This window comes from Phocoena sinus, chromosome 8, assembly GCF_008692025.1.
Source record: "Phocoena sinus isolate mPhoSin1 chromosome 8, mPhoSin1.pri, whole genome shotgun sequence".
NCBI classification, from domain to species: Eukaryota; Metazoa; Chordata; class Mammalia; order Artiodactyla; family Phocoenidae; genus Phocoena; species Phocoena sinus.
The window spans coordinates 72125275-72148774 of record NC_045770.1 but is presented as its reverse complement, the minus strand read 5'-3'; the positions used below and the strand labels follow the sequence as shown (position 1 = coordinate 72148774).

Genomic DNA, 23500 nt, shown 5'->3' with positions numbered 1-23500 from the left:
AGTTGTATTTTATGTGTTAACACACAGTATTTTTTGTCCTGTTTTAATATACCTTAAAATTTTCCATAAGTGCAATTGCTGTGTCAATTGGAACTTTATTTTGTTAGAAATTTTACCATCATCTGTTCATGATTTTGAGAAGCAGGTCCCTGAGGAACCACACCTATGTCATTCTGCATTTGTAAATGTGGGGCTCACAGTAATTTGATGTGTATGTGCCAAAATCGGAGATCTTTGTTATATCTTCTAGTACAGTTGTGCCGGAGCATTTAAAACATTAAAATACATATTTTATTTAAAATTAATTTTATTTTTCCTTTCTGTAAGGGAATCATATTGGTATTATTGGAATTACATGTTGAGGTAAGTTATATCATCTATAAATTTCATTTCATTAAAGTGGTGTTCTAAAATTTTTGCTGTAGGGTTTGGTGGAGCGTTGGGTCTGATGTTGAGTGCCATCAAACTAAATAGAAGCAGGAACTGAAAACACAGGGAGTTGTAATACTGACGTTCTTCCTGGTGACTTTCGTCTTTTCCAGGATTCCGACCACACCTGGGAGAAAAATGATGTCTTTAAGAATGGCAAGTGTGCCCAGAGGTCAGAGGTCTGATAGCTTCACGTCTGTACTAGAGACATTGTCCTGTTCCATGCCCGCACCCCTCGTCCCTTCCAGTCAGACTAAGGGCTCTTGGAGAGATGAAATATCTGGTCCAGTGAGGGTGACAAATAACAATTATGAATATAACCGCGCTGCGGTCCTGGGTAGAGCGTCGGGTAAGTCAAGACAACTGGGCTCCCTAGTCTGATGGGCATATTGCTCGGGCGCTCGGGCTGGCAGGGCTCCGGGCAGCAGGGGGCGCTGTGGCGGGAGCCGCGCCTTGCCCTCTTGGCGCCTGGAGGCCTCTCTCCTCCTCCGGCGGCTTCCGGAGCTGCTCTCGCGCGCCGGAGGAGACCAAGTCATGGACCGCAATCCCTCTCCGCCGCTGCGGAGTCGGGACGAGGAGGAGGAGGAGGAGGCGGCCGTGGGGGACTGCATAGGCAGCACGGTCTACAGCAAGCACTGGCTCTTCGGTGTCCTCACCGGGCTCATGCAGGTGTGGAAACTCGCGCCTCGCGTGGGCTCCCTGCACGTTCCCCCAGACCCCCACCCCGCCTCTGGCAGCCCTCTACTGCTGGGGGAGCCGCCGTCCCCACGGCAACCACCTCCCCAGGCCCCGGCGGCCGGGTCTCACCCTTTGCGTCCTTGCTGTCTCCCGGACCCTAAAACTGCCGTGCGCCGCTCCTTGTGCCCCTCAACACAGAGGGAAGTGTAATGGCAGGGATGCTGGAATGCTTCTAATTAAAATGTTTTACTTTTGAAAAATTTCCAAAAATACGTGACCAGTTTCTGCCCCTCATTCCCACTTTCGTTTCTGAAGCCCAGGTCCTAATTGATCTGTTTCGAGGACTTTCGTTGTAGTAGAATAAATGGTGATTTTGCAGTCAAACAGCCCTGTTGTCACAGCGCGGCTTGCCCAGCGTGACTTCGGGCAAATCGCCTAACCGATTTCTTTCTCAGTTTCTATAAAGTGGGATAATATTTATATTATTGTATATAGAGTTATTGCGTAGATTGTATAAGATTATAATAACCATAGAGTGCTTACTATAGTGTTTGCCTCATAGGAGCCTCTCAGTAAATATGAACGTTCTTATGTTTCCCTAAATTTTTTACTACTTCCAATCACTGTCCTCTCCACTCCACCTTCTACACAGCTGCGAGAATAATCTTAAAAAAAAAAAAAAAAGCCGTCTATGGGAACGCCTCAGAGTCACCTTTGCCTACAGGAGAAAAATACATATTTCTTAGCTTGGAATCCAGGACTCTTTGCAACTTTTCCAGCTTCATCTGCCCATGACACGCTAAACTGCTTACCATTCTGAACACATGCTAGGCCCTTTCTTAACTCTGAACTCTTGTATTTTCTTCTGTATGCTCTTCTCCCTTCTTCACATGACAAACTTCGATTACTTCTCAAAGATTTAGCTTCAGTATCACCTCCTAAGAGAAGTTTGGGAAAACTTCTCCCAGACGTAGGTCATGGGTCCATCATTTTTGTTCTCACGGCTCTTTGTCCACAATTCAGTTGGATCACTTAGCTTTTTCTGTTGTGGTTATCAGTTTATATGTCTTTTCCCCACTGGATCCTAAACTGCTTGGAAGTAAGGGATTAAATCTTGTTTATCTTTGTATTTCTACCCAGTGCCTAGCGATAGTGTTTACCCAAGGTACTAATTTCCTTTTTTTTTTTTTTTTGGCGGCACCGGGTGGCATGCGGGGTCTTAGTTCCCCGACCAGGGAATGAACCCGTGCCTGCTGCAGTGGAAACTCGGAGTCCTAACCACTGGACCACCAGGGAATTCCCCCATTTTTTTGTTGTGACCTCTAAATGATTACGGGGTAATATTACTTGAGGAGAACTGTGGACAGCCTTTATTCATCTCCTTCCTTTGTGTTTCTGAAGATTGTTAGCCCTGAAAACTCGAAATCCAGCTCAGATCATGAGGAGCAGCAGATGGAGCTTGATGAAGAAATGGAGAATGAAATTTGCAGAGTGTGGGATATGTCAATGGATGAGGTATGGGGTTGGAAATGGAAGTGAAGAGACTGTTGAGTAAGGAGGTAGTGAATGGATTTTTTTTTTTTTTTTTTAGGTTCAGTCCTTAAGTCTCTGGGGAAAAACTTTAATGTCTGTAGTCACTCCTATTTATGGTACAGGGATGAGGTCCCAGGAGCTGTAAATGCTCAACTTTTGTCTTTGAAGGCAGAAAATCTGAGTGTCATTAGATTTGGGCTATGTAGATAGTTCTTATGAATGCTGGAATGCTTGTAGCCCAGGAAAGTTCTGATACTTATCTACCTAAAAAGAACACTGGCCTTATATTTGAGAGCAGGTTAGGAGTTAGGAGACCACTGAGGTACCACAATTAAACTAGAAGAAAGGGACTCTGTAGCTTGAAAGCATTCTACCTGCTCTTCACAGTAACCCTGTGACATAGGTAGTATCCTTATTTTACAGGTAAGAAAAGGGGCAAAAAAAGAGGTTGACTTACATAATCTCTCATTTTATTACTTGGACTTTTGCAGTAGATTTCTGATTAAAATCCTTGTGTTAGTCTCTTTCACCTCCCTCTGTCCTCTACATTGCTACCCAAGGTATCTTTTTCCTAAAACACAGATTTACTCATATTAAAATTCTCTCTTAAAATTTGTCAATGGCTACTCATTGTCCTCAACCATTTTTTAAAGCAGCTTTATGAGATATTATTGACACAAAAAACCTGCATATATTTTGAGGTATAATTGAAGTATAAAAACTGCACATCTTTAAAGTGTACAATTAGAACAATTTTAATGTATGTATTTGCACATGAAACCATCACCATAATTAAGACAGAGCATGTCTGTCAGCCCCCAAAAGTTTCTTTATGCCGCTTAAGGGTAATCCCAGTATCTTACCCCTCCCTGCTTCTACCCTCTCCAGGCAACTACTGATGGGCTTTCTGTCACTTCAGAGTAGTTTGCATTTTTAGAGTTTTGTATAAATGGGATTGCATTCTTTTTTCGGATGAGTCTGGCTCTTTCACTCAGCATCAGTATTTTAGATTCATCCATGTTGTTGTGTATATTTATAGTTTATTATTTTTTATTGCTGAATGGTATTCCATTATATGTGTATACCATGATTGATTCTTTGATGGATATTTGAGTTGTTTACAGTTTATTACAAATAAAGCTTCTGTGAATGTCTGTGTATAAGTATGTATGGATAGATGTTTTCCTTTCTCTTGGGTGAGTACCTAGATTAGTGTGGCTGGATTATATGGTAGGTGTATGTTTAACTTATAAAGAAAAGATCAAATTATTTTCCAAAGTGTTTTTTACACATCACGTTGCCACCAGCGGTGTATGAGATACAGTCCAGTTCCAATTTCTTCTCACCCTTAGCAACACTTGGTAAGGTTAGTCTTTTTAATTTCAGCCATTCTAATAAGAGTGTTGTGATTCTCACTGTAATTATGATTTAGATCTCCCTAATTACTAATAACAGTGACCATATTTTCCTGTTCTTATTTGCAATCTGTGTATTTTCTTTAGTGGAAGGGGCTGTTTAAATCTTTTGCCCACTTTTTAATTGTGTTGTGTGTTTTTTTCCTGTAAGTTTTATGATTTTAGGTTTTACTTATAGGTCTGTGATCCATTTTGACTTAATTTTTGTGTTTGATGCAAGGTATGAACTGAATTTCACTTTTTTTTGCCTACGGATAACCAGTTCTAGTTAGTGTGTTTAAAAGACTATTCTTTCTCCACTGAATTACCTTTGCACCTTTGTCAAAAATCAGTTATCCGTACATATACACATGAGTCTATTTCTGGACTCTGTTCTGTTCTATTGATCTATTTGTATCTTTTTGCCAATACCACATTGTTTTGATTACTGTAGCTTTGTAATCTTGAAATTAGGTAGTGTTAATCTCCAACTCTGTTCTTTTTCAAAGTTGTTTTGGTTGTCCTATGTCCTTTGTATTTCCAAATTAATTTTAGAATCAATTTGTCAATTTCTACAAAAAGCCTTCTAGGATTTTGACTGAGATTGAGTTCAATTTATTGATCATTTAGGAAAAGAATTGATAAATTAACAATAATGAGTCTTTTGACCCATGAACAAGTTCTGTCGCTCCATTTGTTTAGGTCTTCTCTAATTTCTTCAGCAAAGTTCTGTAGTTTTTAGTATTTAGGTCTTTCACATCTTTTGTCAGTATTTCAAATTTTGGGGAGCTATTGTAAATAGTATTTTTAAAAAATTTCAGTATATAGAGATACATTGGTAGTAAACAGGTAGTATATAGTATACAGTTGATTTTATATACCTTGGTCTGTCTTGGTAAATGTTCCGTGTTCACTTAAAAAGAACGTGTGTGCTCCTGCTGCTGGTGGGAGTGTCCAGTAAATGTCCATTTGATCAAGTTGGTTGAGAGTATTGTTCATCTTCTCTCTACTTTTTCTACAGTTATTAAGAAGCTGTGGTTTTAAAACATTTTTTAAAAGAAACAACCTGTTTTTCAAATGAAGTCTTAGTGTGAAATCCTCAAATATCAAATAGGTAAACTGGAGCTGCTGTTTGAATGAGATTGTCTGTGGAGGCAGGGTCATGCTCTTGGCTTCCTCTTTGTCCTCTTATGGTAGCTCTTGAAGCACCTCTAGAGAACTGAGCTGCCCACTGATTCACTGGCATAAATTCCCTCCAATGAGACTACATCTCACACATCACCTGCCACTCAGTGCTTCAGCAGGACCAGAGACTTCCAGGTGTTTCCTGCATTTTCATGTACTCATGCTCTGTTCATGCCACTCTGCATGGAATGTCCTCCACCTGCAAGATCTTTCCCACCTTTTATGGCCCACCTCAAATGTCACCTCCCCTGTGATGCCTCCCCAGACACTCCAGGCAGGATTCCTCTCTTTCCTGTGCTCTCATGGAACCTGTTCATTCTATTACATAACACTTATCCTGTTATTCAGTGATTGTTTTGAGCCTGTGTCCTCTGATGGATTTAAGTTCCTCCTCTTAAAAGCTTAATGTCACGTCTTCAGAGATACTTTCTCTGATATATCTAGAGTAGCCTCCCCTAGTCTTCATTTCTAGCACACACCATCTTGTTTATCTTCTTTGTAGCACTTAGGATTTATGTAGTTTAGTTGTTTATATGTTTGTTTGTTCATCCCTCTAGAATGAAAACTCCACTGAGACTTTATCTATCTTATTCACTGATGTGTCCCCAGAGCCTGAAACAGTGCTTATTACTCAGGTTTTTCAGTACATGTTTTATGAAGAGGTAATCAATGGATGAATACCTGACAGTTACTATGGTGTGCTGGTTAAGAGTGTGGATTTGATCAGACTCATCTGGGTTCAAATTCTGGCTCTGTTCTCCTACTGATTGTACAGTCTTGGGCAGGTTGCTTAACCTTTTAAAACTGCAGTGTAATGGGGTTAATAATAATTACTTCATAGGGTTGTTTGAGAATTAAGTGAGATAGCATGCAAACCACTTCACTGGCCCTGGCATTTAATACTTGTTCAATAAATGTTAATTGCCATTATTGTTATTATTGGCATTGGTATTATTAGGCTACCTAATTATTGATATTATTCCTGCTACTCCAGGAATTATTAACTGTCATTAAATAAATAAATCGCTGCATGCTACAAAGAGTTGCCCACATGACAGACAGCTTGATCACTTAGAGTGGAGAGCACCTGCTGCTTTGACTTTTAATTTGGAGTATGTCTTTGAAATATTCTCTCTGACCATGATCTCTTAATAAGTGCAGTGTATCTCTTCCAGTCAGCAGTCATGCAGGTTACCCCAATTTCAGCTGCTCTGAAGGATTGCTCCCTCTCTCTTTGAGAGCCCTTCGAAGGGCATTTTTCACATGAGACATATAGCCTGTGTTCTAAGTTAAGGTGTTGCGAATACACACCTCAAGTTTGGTGAAAATACGAGGCAGTAGACAGCCAGAAACTTAATTTTATCTAAACATTTTACAATGCAAATCTCCGCAGCTAATTGATTTAGCTTTGGAGCCCACATTTCTAGCGAGATTGGGCCACATGTCCACTCCAGGTTCATTCACCTGTGTGGTGTGTCCCTTTAGGCACTGGGGACCGGGAAAACTCTCTAGGAAGATGTGAAGCTGTCACAGTTACATTGTGATCAGAATTTTTTTCTGTTGAGGATTTTGAAAACAAAAGTTCTGGTTTTGGACATAACCCAATAGGGGTTTTTAATCTGTTTTCTCTATCAAGTTTTAAGCTCTTAGAAGACAGAAATTATGACTTTTACTTTTTTCCCTTATCCTATCTTCTAGCATGATACCTGGTAATCAGCAAATGTGCTTGAATGAGTTAAAGAGAATTCCTGGTGGGTAGAAAGATCATTAAGATAAATACATACAAGGCAGTAAAAGGAGGACAGTCCTTTGGAATATCACAGTTAGTTCAGATTTGTTTATGGGATTGTTCCATTGCCTTGAGACCAGATACCTCAGCACTAACATTACTTTTGTCTGTTGACACAATTCCTAACCTTGTGGGGTTTTTTTCCTTGTGCTTGAAAGGAGGTATATATGGAATTATTATTTTTTTTTATGGTTGCCTGAGCTATGGTGTTTAAGGAGGAATATTCAGCATCCAAGTTAATAATCATTTCTATTTTCAGGATGTGGCTTTGTTTCTCCACGAATTTAACGTTCCTGACATATTTATGGGAATATTGGCCAAATCCAAATGTCCTCGATTAAGAGTAAGTAAGTGCATTTCTAAAGCTGCCTCTTTGGAGCAGTAACAGCAGATAGTGCTGGATAGGCTTTCATTTTTCTCACTTTAATGTTCTTCATGGCTACAAATGAGTCTGCAGATGTTTATTGAACATTACCAGGTACTGAGTAATATACTATTTAAAATTATTACAGTCATAGAATTTTAGATTTGGGCTGGACCAGGGAGATCAATACTTTAATTTAACAGCTGTGGACACTAGATAGTCCTAATCATCATTATGCCACTAATATGTGGCTGAACAGGGAACAGTGCCCGGACCACCCATTTCTCAGTTTATTGCTTTTTTTTTTTTTAAAGTCATAAAATCCTCTATTGCTTAGACTCAGCCTATTGCTCAAGACTCTCCGCAATCTGAATCCAGTTCGTCTTTCTAGCATAAAATGTACCCTCCAGATAGTCTTCTAATTTAGCATGGCCTGTCTACTCCTCACCTCAGGAGCTTACTATGATTGTTGCCATCTCTGTGCCTTCCTTTGTATGCCTTCCATCCCCTCTCAATATTCACATCGGTTTTCCCAAGATGGTACTTTACTTCCAAGCCTTCCCAAATAAGTAAGCTCTCAGTGGCCAGTGATGATAGTGAATGCACCAAAACAATTCTGTACTTCTCATTAAGTCTTCTATGCTTTAGTGCCATTTAGGTTGACATCTGCTAGGTATATTGTGAGTGATTAGCAAATACTTATTAAGTAATTATAATCATGAATAACTGCTATTTACTTAGTATTTCATTTTACTACTCTATGAGGTAAGCATTTATCTCTACTTTGTAAGTAAACAAACTAAGTCTCAGGTTAAGAAATTTGTCCAGGGTCATACAACTAGGAAAGAATGGAGCTGGGATTTGAGCCTAGCCTGCCTTACTTCAGTGTAACCACTGTACTGTAGTGTCTCTCTTTGTTTGAAATTATAAAGTGAAGAATTCTGTAGTATATTTTTACAAATTGAATGTTGAATTAAAATTTTATTTAAGTACAATGCTTCACCTGAGTTGGGGCCTCATGAACCAATGAACCACTTTTTCCTTGAGTTGTTACGTTAATATAAAGATTTGACAGTTATATGATTTTCTCCTGGAGTTTTCTAACTTAGGTACACTGACTCACGATTAGTACTTAAAAAAAATAAGCTAATTTTAAGAAAATAAGAATTGCTCCTTTCAGGAGTTAGTCCTATTATTATATATGTCTGTGAACCATAGCCTGTCTATGACAGCAATTCTCAGCCGTGGCCACAAGTTAGAATCACCTAGGATGTGGGCTTTCCAACTTCAGTATGTCCCAGAATCACTGATTACTGAGTCCACCCCCAGAGTTTCTGATCCGGTAGTTTTGGGGTAGGATTGAGGAGTTCTAACAAGTTTGCAGTGATGTTAGTCAGGTTTTGACCAGCACCAAGGCCCAAACTTTGAGAAGCTTTGCCCTAGGGAACTTTTATAAATCCCAAGTCAGGCCATTCTCAGATCAATTAAAATAGTCTCTCCAAGTGTGGGACTCCAGACAGCTTTTAAAGTCCCCCCAGGTTATTTCAGTGAGTAGCCGAGACTGAAAAACTTGATCTTTGATTGGAAGTTCAATTATCCCCTCTTTAGTTTTTAGGGGAAATGTATGTGTATCTCTTCTGGCCCTATTCTCTTTTACTCTTTTCCCAACACTTGACCACCCACATTTTATTGAAACTCTTTACTCCTATAGCTTTGGTGCCACCTCACTCTCCTGGTCTCTAACCTGTCCAGTCACTTCTCTGTTACTTTTTTTGACTTTTTATTGATACTTTCTTCCTATGCTGAGTGTGGACTCCTTTTAAGGTGTAGACTCAGATCCCTTGTCCTCTTTATATTCACTTCCTTGGTGAGTTCATCCACTCTTTACACCTTTGGGGGTAAATCTTCCCTGTGGGATCAAAGCTACGACCTCCTTTCTGATTTCAGGTGCTATATCTCTAACTTTCTTGAGGCATTCTTTATTTGCATGTGGCATTTTCCAATCCAAAAGTCCGTATGTCCTAACTCAGTGTTTGTCGCACTTATCCAATCATATAAATCATATGATATGCTTGGTAAACAACTTCCCGGACTGTACCCTGGAGATTCTGATTCAGTAGCTCTGAGATGGGACTTGGAAATTGGTATTTTTAACACACTCCCTGAGTGATATTTGTGTTCAAGCAAGTTTGGAAACACTATCCTAACTGAACTCATTGTGTTCTTTCCTATGCTTTCTTTTCCAATTTTTTTGTCAATGGAACCAATCTCTCCTACTGGAGAAATGAAACAACTGGAAACCTAGGAGTTATGTTCAACTGCTTTCTCCGTTTACTCCCATCAAATTATTCTGCTTTCACCTTGAGTCTTTCTCAGCGTCATTCCTTTCCATGCCTGCCATCACCACCCTCATCTTCCTTTACTTGATTTCAGAGATGCAGTGTGATACGGTGAAATGCTCAGGCTCTGGAGCTGTGTTATTTCCTAGTTGGAGATCTTCAGCAAGTTGTTTAACTTCTCTGTGATTTGGTTTCCTCATCTGAAAAATGGGGATAATAATGGTACATACCTCATAAATTATTGTATGAAATGTTATGTGGAAAGTGCTTAGGGTAGTGCCTGGGTGTAGTAAGTGCTAAATAAACATTAGCTGTTACTACTGAGGTTATGAACTTCTTTTAAAGTTTTTTCACTATCATTTTGCTTCCAGAATAATCTACCTAAAATAACATTGCAGTATGTTGACCCCTTCCTTGAGGACCTTCATGTCTCCAAATAACCTACTAAATTAAGTAGGCATTTAGGGCCCTTAATCCTGATCCTTTTTACCTGCTGTCTTTATCTCATGCTCTCCTCCCACTGTGTGCTACTAATAACTGTGTACTGATATGGGCAGCTTTCTGTATTAGCCTTTGTCCACTCTACATTAGTCTCTTCCTGCCTTTGCTGATACTTTCCCCCGTGTTTGAATGTCTGTCTTCTTGTTTGTATATCTAAATCCTACCAATCATTTATGACTCAGTTCATCCGTAAGATTTCTTATTCCATAACTCCTGCCTGCCTTGGATCTTTCTTTTTCTTATGTCTTTCATCTCCTCTCAAATACTACTGGAAACTTGTCAAATTAGGGTGCAGACAGTATACTTCTGTATGCTGCCTCTCCTTCTTTTCTCTCCCCAAACTTGGCTCAGTGAAAGTTTTTTTTTTTTCAAGTTGTTATTTTTGTATATGTGTCTTTTACCTCAGAGCGACTGTGACCTGTGAAATTTGATTTGGCAGGAAATCTGTGTGGGAATTTTAGGTAATATGGCCTGTTTCCAGGAGATATGTGTGTCCATCAGCAGTGAGAAAAATCTTGGGTAAGTTTTATTACATAATAATTATGTTTTTAAAAAATAGGTTCATATTTTATATCCCTAAGGAAATCCTAATACATAGGACAGATAGGGAAACATTATGAAATGTAGTACTTCCTTTCTCCTGATGAGCAGTCTCCAGGAGCTTCATTTTGTGTTGATGATGGCTGGGGACTTGCGTGCTATTTATGGACATGATTCAGGATTTAGGCCTGTTTTCTGTGTTGGTTGCAAAGGGGCCTGAATCGTCAGCAGGTGGTAAACCACATAGGATAAGAACCAGTGGGGCAGAGCTTGGAGATGGAGGCACCTGACCAGAGTCCAAAACAGTTTAGGCTCAGGGAATCCAAAGTCTCAGAGCGAGAGTCTGGAAAAACTAGACTTGTTGACCAGTGTCACCCTGACACTGGTCAACAAGTCAGTTCTGACTTAGATGATGGTGATGGGGGACTTGCCAAGAGACTAGAGGGTACAGCGTGGCCCCTGTGATTCAAACGCTCTCATACTTCTGCTTGGAGGCCAGTTCTCTTCTACATGTAGGAAGTTTTGGGCAGAGGATTTCTAAGGTGGAAACCCCGGTGGTTATTTTAAGAGGTCTGAGAACACCCTGGAATTATATGCTACATTTTATGAGTATATTCATTTTCTAGGCAGAGGGTTTATGGCTGTTAATCAGAATCTCAAAGAAATTTGTGTTCACAATAGGTTAAGAAAACTCTTCTAGGCGGTTATTTTCAACAAGGGCTGTAGGGTTTAACACAGGATTCAAGTACCTGGGGCTCCAAAATAGAGGTTATTACCTCTTCTAGGTGTGAAAGGACTTTAAGATCCTAGTTTAAAGTATTTATTCTTCCATAACGTACAATCATTCATGCAATAAGTGACTCAGGATTATGTTTGGTCTCTAGTGATCCCTATTAAAAATCTGTGAATGAGTAATATTGACAAATTTTATGAACTTAATTAAATGCATATCTTAAAATTAATATGAAACAGTATACATTGCTGATGAGATATAAATTTGCTCAACCACTTTGGAACAGTTGGGCATTACCTAGTCATATCAGAAGGTACACATATGCTGTGACCCAGTGATGTCACTCATAGGTATATGGTAAGAGAAACCGTGCACACATATATCAGTATACTCATATGAAAAGTATTATAAGACTATTGCTTGAAACCCCCAAATTGGAATCAACCCAAATGTTCATCAGTAGTAAGCTGGAAAAATAAATGGTGTTATATTCATACAATGAAATGTTCTGCAGCAATGAATCTGCAGCTACTGGAACAAGATGGGTAGATCTTAAAGACATGGTATTGGGCCAAAGAACTCAGACTCAAAAGAATACATACAATATAATTTCTTTCATACAAAGTTCAAAACCAAGATATATAAAATGAACTATAGAGTAAGCCAAGAAAATGATTGCTGGATAGTAGTCATTTCTAGGTGGGAAAGAGAATTGTGATTTGTAAGGGACACACAAGGGCTACAGAGATGCAGCTCTGTTCTTTTTCTTGCTTTATAATTATTCACTAAGTATAGATTTGTATCTTACAGGTTTTTATGTATATATGCTATATTTCACAATTAAAATGTTTAAAAAGTTAAATAAAAATTTATTTAAGTTTTTATAAATAAAAGTTAAGGTTGAGGTCCAGATTTTTTGGCTTTGATATTTGAAATGAGAGAAGTGAGGCATATTGGGTTAACTTTTTTGTTTTTGTAGCCAAGTACTATTGTACTGTTTGTGTGATTCAGACCCTCCTACTCTGCTGGAAACAAGCAGGTATGCTTTCTTCTTTTTATGGATTCTATATACCTACCCCTAAGGGAAACTAGGAAAATAGAGTTGCTCTTTCACTCTTGAATTTCCTTTACTGTTTTAGAAAGGTAGATACTAAGCTCACATTTATCACGTAGGTTGTTGCTTACTTGCCTTTCCCAGACAGAAGTGGCCGTTGTCTGGGTTGAAAGAATCCGAGAACATCCAGCTATTTATGATAGCATTTGCTTCATCATGTCAAGTTCAACAAATGGTAAGTCACCATGTAATGTAGAAAAAAATATTTTTTAAATTATATTTAATTGTTTGGAAACCAGGTAACTATTTATGGAGGTCAATTAAAGACTAAGTGTTAGGTGAGAAGGTATTTCAATTCAGGATATGAAGTTTCTCAAACTCTTAGGATACTGATAAAATCCCCCACGTAAAGATGGCGGAAGCCAAGCAAATTTAAACAAAGGAGGTAAGCAAATTGCCCTTGGAATAAGTAATGCTTTGGCAAGATTTGGCTTTCTTGGAATAGTTTTAAGAATTTCGATTAGACTTACTACTTTAAAAATTTTGTTTCTTATTTCAATATCTCTTTTATTCTCTGCAGTTGACTTGCTGGTGAAGGTCGGGGAGGTTGTGGACAAGCTCTTTGATTTGGATGAGAAGGTAATGTTGGAATGGATTAGAAATGGGGCTCTTCAGCCTCTGGACCAACCCCAGGAAGATTCTGAACAGCAGCCAGTGTTTCAAATTGTGCCCTGTGTACTTGAAGCTGCCAAACAAGTACGGTAGGTGAGCTCTTTTGTGCAAAATGTTCTGGGAAAATCCAGTTGCTAGAAGTATCCTTAGATATGTCTTTTTTTTTTTTTTTTTTTTTTTGCGGTACGCGGGCCTCTCACTGTTGTGGCCTCTCCCATTGCGGAGCACAAGCTCTGGACGGGCAGGCTCAGCGGCCATGGCTCACGGGCCTAGCCGCTCTGCGGCATGTGGGATCTTCCCAGACCAGGGCACGAACCCGCGTCCCCTGCATCGGCAGGTGGACTCTCAACCACTGCGCCACCAGGGAAGCCCAGATATGTCTTTTTAGTTTCCTTTCAATAGGCTGAGTAGCACATAGCTGATCTGTGTCAGGTTTGATTCACTACTGATATTGGTAACAATATATTTGCTCTTTGCAAGAATCATAATGGTTGCAAAATACTTGTTCTAATATTACTTAGCAGTAGGCTATTGTTCAGCATTAATTATGGTTACTGTTTTAAAATCTTCTGCAGTTTCGTATAATTTATATCAAATGGAAAAGATTTTCTTTGTGCTTTATTTTCCACTGGTCATGTGACAACTTCTTCAGTTAATGTCAGGCATCACTTGTTTTCTTGCTCCTTGTGTGTATGTGCCAGTGTTGGATAAGTGACTGGCTTTTGGGCTCTGATGTCTTCCCAAGAGTGATTACTAGGTGTTGTAGGTCATTGAAGCTGTTTATTGCTAGTCACTAGAACATTAATTTATGAATTGATCTGCTTATTGGTCAACTGCATTCTTAGTGCTTTATAATCCACATTTTTTTTTTTTTTGGGCTGTGCTGCGCGGCTTGTGGCATCTTAGTTCCCCAACCACGGATTGAACCTGGGCCCTCAGCAGTGGAAGCATGGAGTCCTAACCACTGGACCACCAGAGAATTCCCTATAACTCATATTAAAACCTTTTAATTTTATGTCCTTTATCCAAGTGAGCATTAAACTCATCATCTTTCCCCCAAACCTGCTTCTTCCGTATTCTCAATCTCAGTGAATGATGTAATCATTATTCCATTTGGATAATGTGGGAGAAACATGGAAGCCATTACCGATACTTCCCCATCCCAGTCTTTTCCCATGGCTAGTCAACCGCCAATCCTTCTTCCTGACTTTTTCTGGGACTCCATCTGTGCCACCACCAGGCCACTGTCTCTTACCTGGACGGCTACAACATTCTCTGAGTTCCCAGCCTCAAGACTAGCTGCTTCCAAGCCTAGACTGTAGAGCTGTTTTTCTAGAATGTACGCTGGTCATCTCACTTTCATGCTTCAGACCCTTCAGTTGCCTTCCTTAGGATGAGGTCCAGATTTTTATGGCTTATAAGGCCCTGTACTGTGATTCTCCATCCTTATTCCTTGTCTTCTGTATGAAATTTCCTTCATTTCTTCAACTGAACCAAGCTCTCTCAAAACCAAGCCATTGCACACCATGTTGTCTCTGCCTCCAGCATTTCTTTGCCCTTTTGGGTTTCTGTGTAACCATTTCTCTTACGATACATTCCCTGATTCTCCAAACTAAGTTAAATCTGCTTGCTTTGTGGTCCTCTAGCACCTTGGACTTCTGCTAGTGCTACATTCATATTACTTTATTGTTATTACCCCTTTAATTATTGTTTTTCATTTTAGACAGTAAATTTCATGAAGGTATGGACGTTTTGTACATCTCTGTTTTCCCAGCCCCTAACATAGTGCCTGCAAACTATAGGCACTTAAATATTTGCTGAACCATCTTTTAATTGTTCACTATCTTTTTCACTTAATTGTGTGGTTGAAGAACTAAGATTGTGAGTTTCTAAAATCCGAACTGTTGATCACAAAAATTATACTTATCTGGTTTTAGTATTCTCAACTTGGGAGCTAAGATGATGCTATGAAGTTTTAAGAACATCATTATTGTCAGTGCTTGGTGCAGTGGGCCTTACATTCATTCTATAAAAGTCTCAGTCATTTTTTGTCCTGATTATGCAAGTAAGCCAGCATGGTGAAGTATCACTTGATAGGTTTCTGCATTGTTGCTTTCATGGGACAGGGCCAAAAAGAATTTTTACTTCTTGTCCTGTGTGTGTTGATTGTACTACATAATATTTGTGTTTTGACTGATTTCCCCATCAGAATGTAAGCTCTGGTGAACACAGAGACTTTGTTCTGTTCCCTGTTTTATCCTTAGCATATAGGGCAGTGCCTGGTACAGAGTGATAAATATTTGTTGAATAAATGATTGATTACAGTCCCATAGACAGTAAAGTTGATTGAATTTTTGCTTTTTGTATTTAGTTCTGAAAATCCAGAAGGGCTCGATGTTTACATGCATATCTTACAGCTGCTGACTACAGTGGATGATGGAATTCAAGCAATTGGTAAGATGTTATATGGGGAAGCATGATAGTTACTCATTTAATTGTTTTCTGTTTTTGAATTACTACTTCCTTCATCATTTTTATTAAGTACGGTGTCCTGATACTGGAAAAGACACTTGGAATTTACTTTTTGACCTGGTGTGCCATGAATTCTGCCAGTCTGATGATCCACCCATCATACTTCAAGAACAGAAAACAGTGCTAGCCTCTGTTTTTTCAGTGTTGTCGGCCATCTATGCCTCACAGGCTGAACAGGAGTATCTAAAGATAGGAAAAGGCAAGTATAATTTTAGTTCACTAAATTAAATTTTAGTCTATCACATGTGTTTGCTGTTCATTTTATTTCTTTCTCCCATTTTTTTAGTGCTTTTAGCCCCTTGAATACAAAAACATCACATGCCCAATACAAAAAAAATTATAAAAGGAAGCCTAGTGCTTGTAATCTGATCATTCAGAGATAACTACTATACACTCACATCCGTACGTATTTTTTTGCCTGTTTTTTAGGCAACTTTTTTCATTTATAAGTATAAATGAATATTTTCCTATGTAAACAAATGGTCTTTCACAATGATTTTTATGACTAATACTAATAATATGACTAGTTAAATGCGTGAACCATCTAGAATTTATTCTGGTGTTACATGTGAGGTATGGTTTCAAGTTTTTTCCAGATACCCAGCTGTCTCAACATTACTGAGTAAGTAAACCAGTTTACCGACACAGATTTGAATTTTCATCATTACTGTGTTTTATATTTCCCTATATATTTTATTTAGTTCCATTGCTCTATTCATGTATCAGTAGCCACAGTGTTTTAATTATTAAAGCTTTATATTTTGATACCTAGTAGGGTTAGTACTCCTGCATTCTACTTTTTCAGAATGTTTTTGACTGTTACTATTCTTTTTTTTAACGCTGAATTAGATTGACAGTTTCCAAAAACAAAACCAAAAAATCTTCCTGATTTTTTTTATTGACATCATGTTAAATTTGTAGAGTATCCAAGAACATATGCTTTTCCATTTGTTCAAGTCTTATTTTATGTCTTTCAGCAATGTTTTATGGTTTTCTTCATACAGATCTTACATATTTCTTGTTAGGTTTATTGCTAGATATTTTATCTTATGGATTGCTGTTGTCTGTGGTATCTTTTCTTCCATTGATTATTCTTGTTGGAATATGTGAAGATTAATGTTGCATCTAGCAACCTTACTGAATTCTCTTACTGTTTTTAATGGTTGTTCCAGTGGTAATCTTGGACTTTATCTAATACTACTTTGGGTTTAACTTAGATAAGTCTTATCACTTTTCTACCTCTTCTTTCTTTTATTTAATGGGTTGCCTTGGACCTCTGGGGTTAAGTAATAATGGTGATCCTTGCCTTTTTCCTGACTTTACTGGCCATGATTCTAGAGGTTCATCATTAGTCATGATTCTATTTTGGGCTTAAGCTATTTATGTTGTACCATTTGAGGATATATTAATCTATTTCTATTTTATAAAGAGTTTTTTAATCAAAAAAAATGATGACTGTTTTCAAGTGTCTTCTCTGCATTTATGGATGTTACCTCACTGAGAAGGTGACATTGAGTACAAACCTGAGGGAAGTAATGGAGTGAGTCATGTGAATACTTGGGGAGAAAAGCATTCCAGACAGAGAGAACGACGAGTGTAAAAGCCTTGAATTAGAAGTGTGCCTGGTATATTTGAGGAAGAGCAGTGAAGCCCTGTATGGCTGGGGCGGTTTCAGCCTGGGTAAGAGGAATGTAACCTGGGGCCAGAGAGGCAACAGGGGCTAGAGTGTAGAGGGCCTGGTTTTGCCTTTTACTTGGAATGAGTTAGGGAGCTGTGGAGGGTTTTAAGCAGAGGATGGACAGACAGGAGCCAACTTTAATAGGCTCTCTTTGGCAGACATGTTGATGAGAAATGCAGGGGGAGGGCAAGGGTACAAAAGGGAGACTAGTTAGGAGGCTGCTGTGACCTTGAGGCAAGAGATGGTATAACTTGGATTAAGGTGGTAACAGGGGCGGTGGTGGGGAAAAATAATCAGATTCTGATCACTTTTAAGTAGTGCCAACAGGATTTGCTGACTGATAGGATGAGGAGGGTGAGAAAAGTCAAGCTATGTCTGGCATTTTTGTCCAGGAGAGTTGCCATTTACTAAGATAGGAAAGTGGTGTTTTAAATATGATAAGTTTGAGATGTCTACTCAGTGTTCAGCTGGAGCTGTTGAGCTTACAGTCTTAGTCTGGAGCTGAGGAGAGAGGCCTGAGCTAGACTATAAATGTTGGAGGTGTCAGTTGTTATGCTGATTACTTCTTCCATAACCTTAGTTATTTCTATCGATTTGATTTGATGTGGGAAGAGAGGAAAATTAATATTTTTTACTGCCAATATTTTGTCCTTTTCTTTTTATCATTTGTAGTTCTTAATGAATGTTGATGGCATGTTATTTGGTATATGGACATTCATTATAGTTTGCCCATAATGCTTTTTTTTTTTTTGGCTTAAATCGTTTTATATCAGATACAAAGGTCACATCCCCTGTTTTCCTTTTGTTTGCATTTGCCCCTAATACCTTTGTCTATCTTACTCTTTTCGACCTTTCTAAATACTTTGTTTTAGGTGTTTTGATTTCTTTTTAATAGATGAGTTAAACTCATTTAAATGTAGTTATAGTTATGTTTGATCTGAATGCTGTCGTATTATACTTTTCATTATGTATATTTATATTGAAATACCTCAATATATAATTTATTTGCTTTGTGGGTATTTCTGGCATTTAGTAAGGGTTGTATTTTGGGTCTAGTGGTTACCTTTATAACTGGCTCAAAATATAATTATAACTGCCCCTCCCCCATTTTTTAAATCCTTAATATCTGATAACTTAAAACATATATCTCAGTGTTGACTATTCCTTATCAATTTTCCCTGGTACTTTCAAATTTAAGTCTTGGGGGATGAGGGGCTGTTCCAGAATTATATTTTCAGATATCTATTCTTTTTCATCATTTTGGGTTTCTTCTTCAATCTGTTATTTATTTGCTTATTTGGGAGTATAAGAATGTAAGCCTCTTGAATTCTGAGGCCTTGATGATCTTGTTTACCACCATATCTGCAATACCTAAAATACAGTATCTAGCAATAGTAGGTGTTCAGTACATGTGCAGGAATGAATGAACGAATGAATGGTAACCAAATTTAACTGGCTGATGCCATGCCTCTTGATTTGTTTGTACAGTAGATCTTCCTCTAATTGACAGCCTGATTCGTGTCTTACAAAATATGAAACATTGTCAGAAGAAACCAGAGAACTCAGCAGAGTCTAACACAGAAGAAACTAAAAAGTCTGATTTAACCCAGGATGACTTCCACTTGAAAATCTTGAAGGATATTTCATGTGAATTTCTGTCTAATATTTTCCAAGTTTTAACAAAGGTAGGAAAGAAGTACTAATGCTTTCTTCAGTAAAAGAAAGTATGGATTGCTTACTGCTCCAAATTTTATTATTAGTGTTTTTATTTTTTAATTTTACATAAATTTGGGAAAATAGAGAAAGAAAAAACTTATCATAAGTTTATACTCTTAAACTAACAGCTGATGTAGTTTGGTATATTTATTTTTGTGTTTTTCACATACTTATCACCAGTATATACAATTTTTGGAGGCTGCTCTTTTCACGTAACATTACAAGCACTTTTCCTGACTCCTGATCAATACACTGAAAGATTTTTCACTGAGAGCCAGTTTGTTTAATACCCAATTTGCCAAAAAATCGATTTTCAAAGTTTACTGTAAACTTGTTATAAGGAGTATTCTTCCTGAATATGTGCAGGATTATTAACGTATTCTTTCTTTGAGCATATTCTTTCTATCCATATATTTTAGGAAAAATATGTTTATGAATATAACTATGAAGAATATATTCATATTCATTGACTTTTTTAAGAAGAATATTCCTTAAAACAAGCTTCAGTTATTCTGGTGATTTGTATTTTTGGTGAATTATCTTGCTTCCCTTCTCCTGATTTGGGATTATTACCTTAGCATAGGTTTTCAGAAGTTAGATTGCTGGTTTCGACATGATAAATGTGAAGCTGACTGAGGCATAAATGGCTACATATTGCCAAAATGCTTTTGACATGTGAAAATATTGGTTTTACTTGATCCTTATTATTGTATAATATAATTTTTATATCAAGTAAAATTCAGCAGGTGATAAATTGTGCCTTGTTTTTTTTATTTAATTTTTTAATGTTTTATTTTTGGCTGTGTTGGGTCTTCGTTGCTGCGTGTGGGCTTTCTCTAGCTTCAGCAAGTGGGGGCTACTCTTTGTTGAGGTGCGTGGGCTTCTCATTGCGGTGGCTTTTTTTGTTGCGGAGCACAGGCTCTAGGCGTGTGGGCTTCAGTAGTTGTGGCACGTGGGCTCAGTAGTTGCTCATGGGTTCTAGAGTGCAGGTTTAGTAGTTGTGGCACACGGCCTTGGTTGCTCCACGGCATGTGGGACCTTCCTGGACCAGGGCTTGAACCCGTGTCCCCTGCATTGGCAGGTGGATTCTTAGCCACTGTGCCACCAGGGAAGCCCCATATTGTGCCTTATTTTGATTTGCATTTTTATTATTAGTGAGATTGAATATATTTCCATATATTTGTATATTATTTGTGTTTCCTGCTTTATAAACTTACCCATTTTGATTGTTTATATGAATTCCTTGGGTAATTCTATATCTATATCTTTTGCATATTCGTTGCAAGTATTTTTCCCATTGCTTGTTGTTGCTTTTGTTGTTTTGGAGGGAGGGATGTAGATGTTTCTTAATATTTATGTGGTAGGAATATAGGTGGAAAGTGGGCTGAGAATAAACCAGAGATATGTCTTGAAAATTCTGATATGCCACTTAATGGAATTTGGACTTAATCTTGAGGAAACTGAGGGGCTACTAGAGATTTTTTTTAAGCATCAAGTGATGTGATCTGTTTAGAAAGATTACTCCAAAATCAATGGAGAGAGAGGATTAGAGCGAGTTGAGGCTAGAAGTCAGGAGACCAACCAACCGGCTCTTGTGGCTGGTAATCTTCAAGAATAATCTGAAAAAGAATGAAAGTTTAGACAGTGGAAGAGTGGATGGAGGGGAGGAGTGGGATGAGAGAGATTTAGTAGAGTAGAATTAAACACTTAGGGGGAGCGGCTAGCAGCAGAGGAGGAAGTCTTGGCTGTACCGCACATTTTTGGTTTGTGCAGCAGGCTGGGTGGCTGGTGGTGCCTTCACCAAAATAAGGGCTGCAGTGGAGCACATGTTGGAGTTACACAAGGAGGAATGATGGTGGGTTTAGTTTGGGACATTTGAAACTCATGTAGGATCAGTAGGGAATTGTAAATACTGGTTTGTATTTACTCACTAGATATAGCTTTAGAAATTTTCCTTTTTTGACATCAGATCTTTTTGTTTGTTTGTTTTAGGAGACTGTAGCTCAGGGACTAAAGGAGGGCCAATTAAGCAAACAGAAGTGTTCCTGTGCATTTGAAAACCTTCTTCCTCTCTATAGCCCTGTGGTGAGTATGAGTAAATGTATAGGTGGCTGAGTTTCAGGAGATTACTGAGTAAAATGTTTTAAGTAAGCACTTGATCTTTGAGGGCTTTGTCAAAAGAGATAGTGTATATAATGCGCGTGACTTAATGCTTTTGTCAGATGACTGTTGGATAATTCATGGCACTAGCCTGAGTAACAGTTTAAATTTTAAGAGAAAGGAATCAACACTGAATTTATAGTACCCCTTTGTGTTATAGCATATATATTAACCAAAAATAAGATTCTTAGGTAGGTATAGTCAGTAGGTTTTTATGGTCCTTCAAATTACATTGCATTTGCTACCATTAGAGGCAATTTCAAAATAACTTTTCTTAGGGAAATGAAGTATGGAATGTGGGAGTGAGGGGGTGGGTCACCAAGGAGGATGATAATACGACTCGGGTAATGGACCCTCAAGGGGAATCAGTAGGAGGATAAATACTAGTTTAAAAGAAAACAAGTGGAAAGGGCTAGTCATTTCCTTGAGGTTTCAGAGACCATCCAGGAAGTACTATTATTGTCATCTGACAAGCTGTCCACATTTCTTTTCCATTGGACTGTTTAGAAAACATAGGTAGAGCATTTTTACAGATAATAGTATCTTAAAACATCTTTTCCTCTACTTATGTTTATTTGGTTCTTTTGTTTGACTCACAGGTAGAAGACTTCCTCAAAATCCTACGTGAAGTTGATAAGACCCTTGCTGGCAACCTGGAGGAAAGCTTCCCAAGTTTGAAGGTTCAGACTTAAAAACTATTGGAATTCCTCTGCTGAAGAAATGAACTCTATTTTCCTTGCTGACAGTTGAAATTGACAAACAGGAAATATTAGACCATAATTGTTCGGTATTATACTCATGCCCTTCTCCTCCAGCATTTTTGTTTGGCATTGGAATCTAGTTTCACTACCATCAAACATCATCTCCCCCCACCCCGCTTCTTTTTTGTATTGGTTGTGCAGTGTTTTGTCTTCTTCAGGTAAAGAAGACAAAATACAAGCTTATCATTGAGGTTCTTTTTTGAATATTTGAGGGGTTGGTGAGGATTTTCTTTGTAACTCTTAATTTGATTTTTTAATTTGATTTTTTTGAAAGTATCCCTGCTGAAAAGAATTGAACTATAAAATTAAAATCGTACCGATTAAACTCTAATTGGTAGGTTTACTTTACGTGTATTTGTATGTCTTTGGTGATGACCTTATCCACAGGTTGAACGTGACTTTAATGTGAGCTTTCAAAGGCACTGATGAAATCACTCCTACCTGCTAGCCAGTGCTAAAAATTCCACTCTAGTTATCTCTTGAAGCTTAAGGTTAAAATGCAAATAACCCCATAAGAGTAACATTCCAAGTTATTGTCATGTTTACCTCAGTGCATAAATTCACATTCTGTTTTCCTGAGAGCACATTTTAAAAGGGGGAGCACAAGGATCTTGAGTTTCTGAGCAAGAGTGCCTCGCAGAGTGGGTAAGTTACAGAGGGAGAAAAAGGATACATCATGGGGAGGCTAGGGATGTCCAGGTTATTTTCTACTTCCCACTTCTGTCTTGAACCTGCCTTATTTACTTGTTACTTCTTGCTATTGTAACATTATGAGGTGGTACATATTTTCATAGTACTTGGATATGTTTGAAAACTTCCTAAATCTATGAATTATAATAAATAGTTTTTTTTAAAAAGTGAGCAGTATTAAAAATTTTTTAATGCTACACGGTTTGAAGAATTTACCAAAATATTTTAGTTTGCATCAGTTACAGTGATATAACTGTTTGCATCAGTTACAGTGATATTTTAAAATGGTGCTTTCTCCAGAAGCAGAAATATGAAATTTGGAATTTTATGTACAAATGAAACTTATTCTTCCCCCATACTTTTTTGCAGAGGAGGGAAGAAATTACAAGAGGAAATTCAGTGAGCATTTGTTAAATGTGTCAATCTATTTCTAATTAAATTTGAGTTTGATTTTTGAGGTATTTAAACCACTTAAGACAGACACAGAAGATATGTTTTCTCTCTGCCTTGTTTTTAATTCCCTGCAGTTAATGGGATATAGCTAAATTGTTCTCTTGGCTGATCCAACTTTCAAGATCAAAAGACATTTTCCACTCTCTCTCGAACATTTCTCTTGCCTTGCTTTGAATTAGTTCCCCTGAATAACTTTGGCATGTAAGTGGAAAAAAGTTTGAAAACCATCTCTCTTGTATACTTCTTAAATGAAGCATATGTAGAAACCAACCATAGACATTAAGAAGCAACCTGTGTTT

General features: G+C 38.0%; 1 protein-coding gene across 2 annotated transcripts; it reads left to right on the top strand.

The window, feature by feature from the left end:
* Positions 1-883: 883 nt before the first annotated feature.
* On the top strand, positions 884-22919 carry SAAL1 (serum amyloid A like 1). Of its 2 annotated transcripts, none has more exons than XM_032641758.1 (12): positions 884-1098; positions 2509-2622; positions 7268-7351; positions 10652-10731; positions 12465-12524; positions 12659-12774; positions 13120-13300; positions 15583-15665; positions 15754-15942; positions 18910-19106; positions 21130-21222; positions 21897-22919. In XM_032641758.1, exons 1-12 carry the CDS (start codon positions 964-966, stop codon positions 21987-21989), a joined length of 1425 nt encoding a protein of 474 aa, XP_032497649.1. In that variant the 5' UTR covers positions 884-963; the 3' UTR covers positions 21990-22919. The 2 variants fall into 2 exon arrangements, with proteins under 2 accessions (XP_032497649.1, XP_032497650.1); XM_032641759.1 differs by having other exon boundaries at positions 945-1098; positions 18913-19106.
* Positions 22920-23500: the final 581 nt, after the last annotated feature.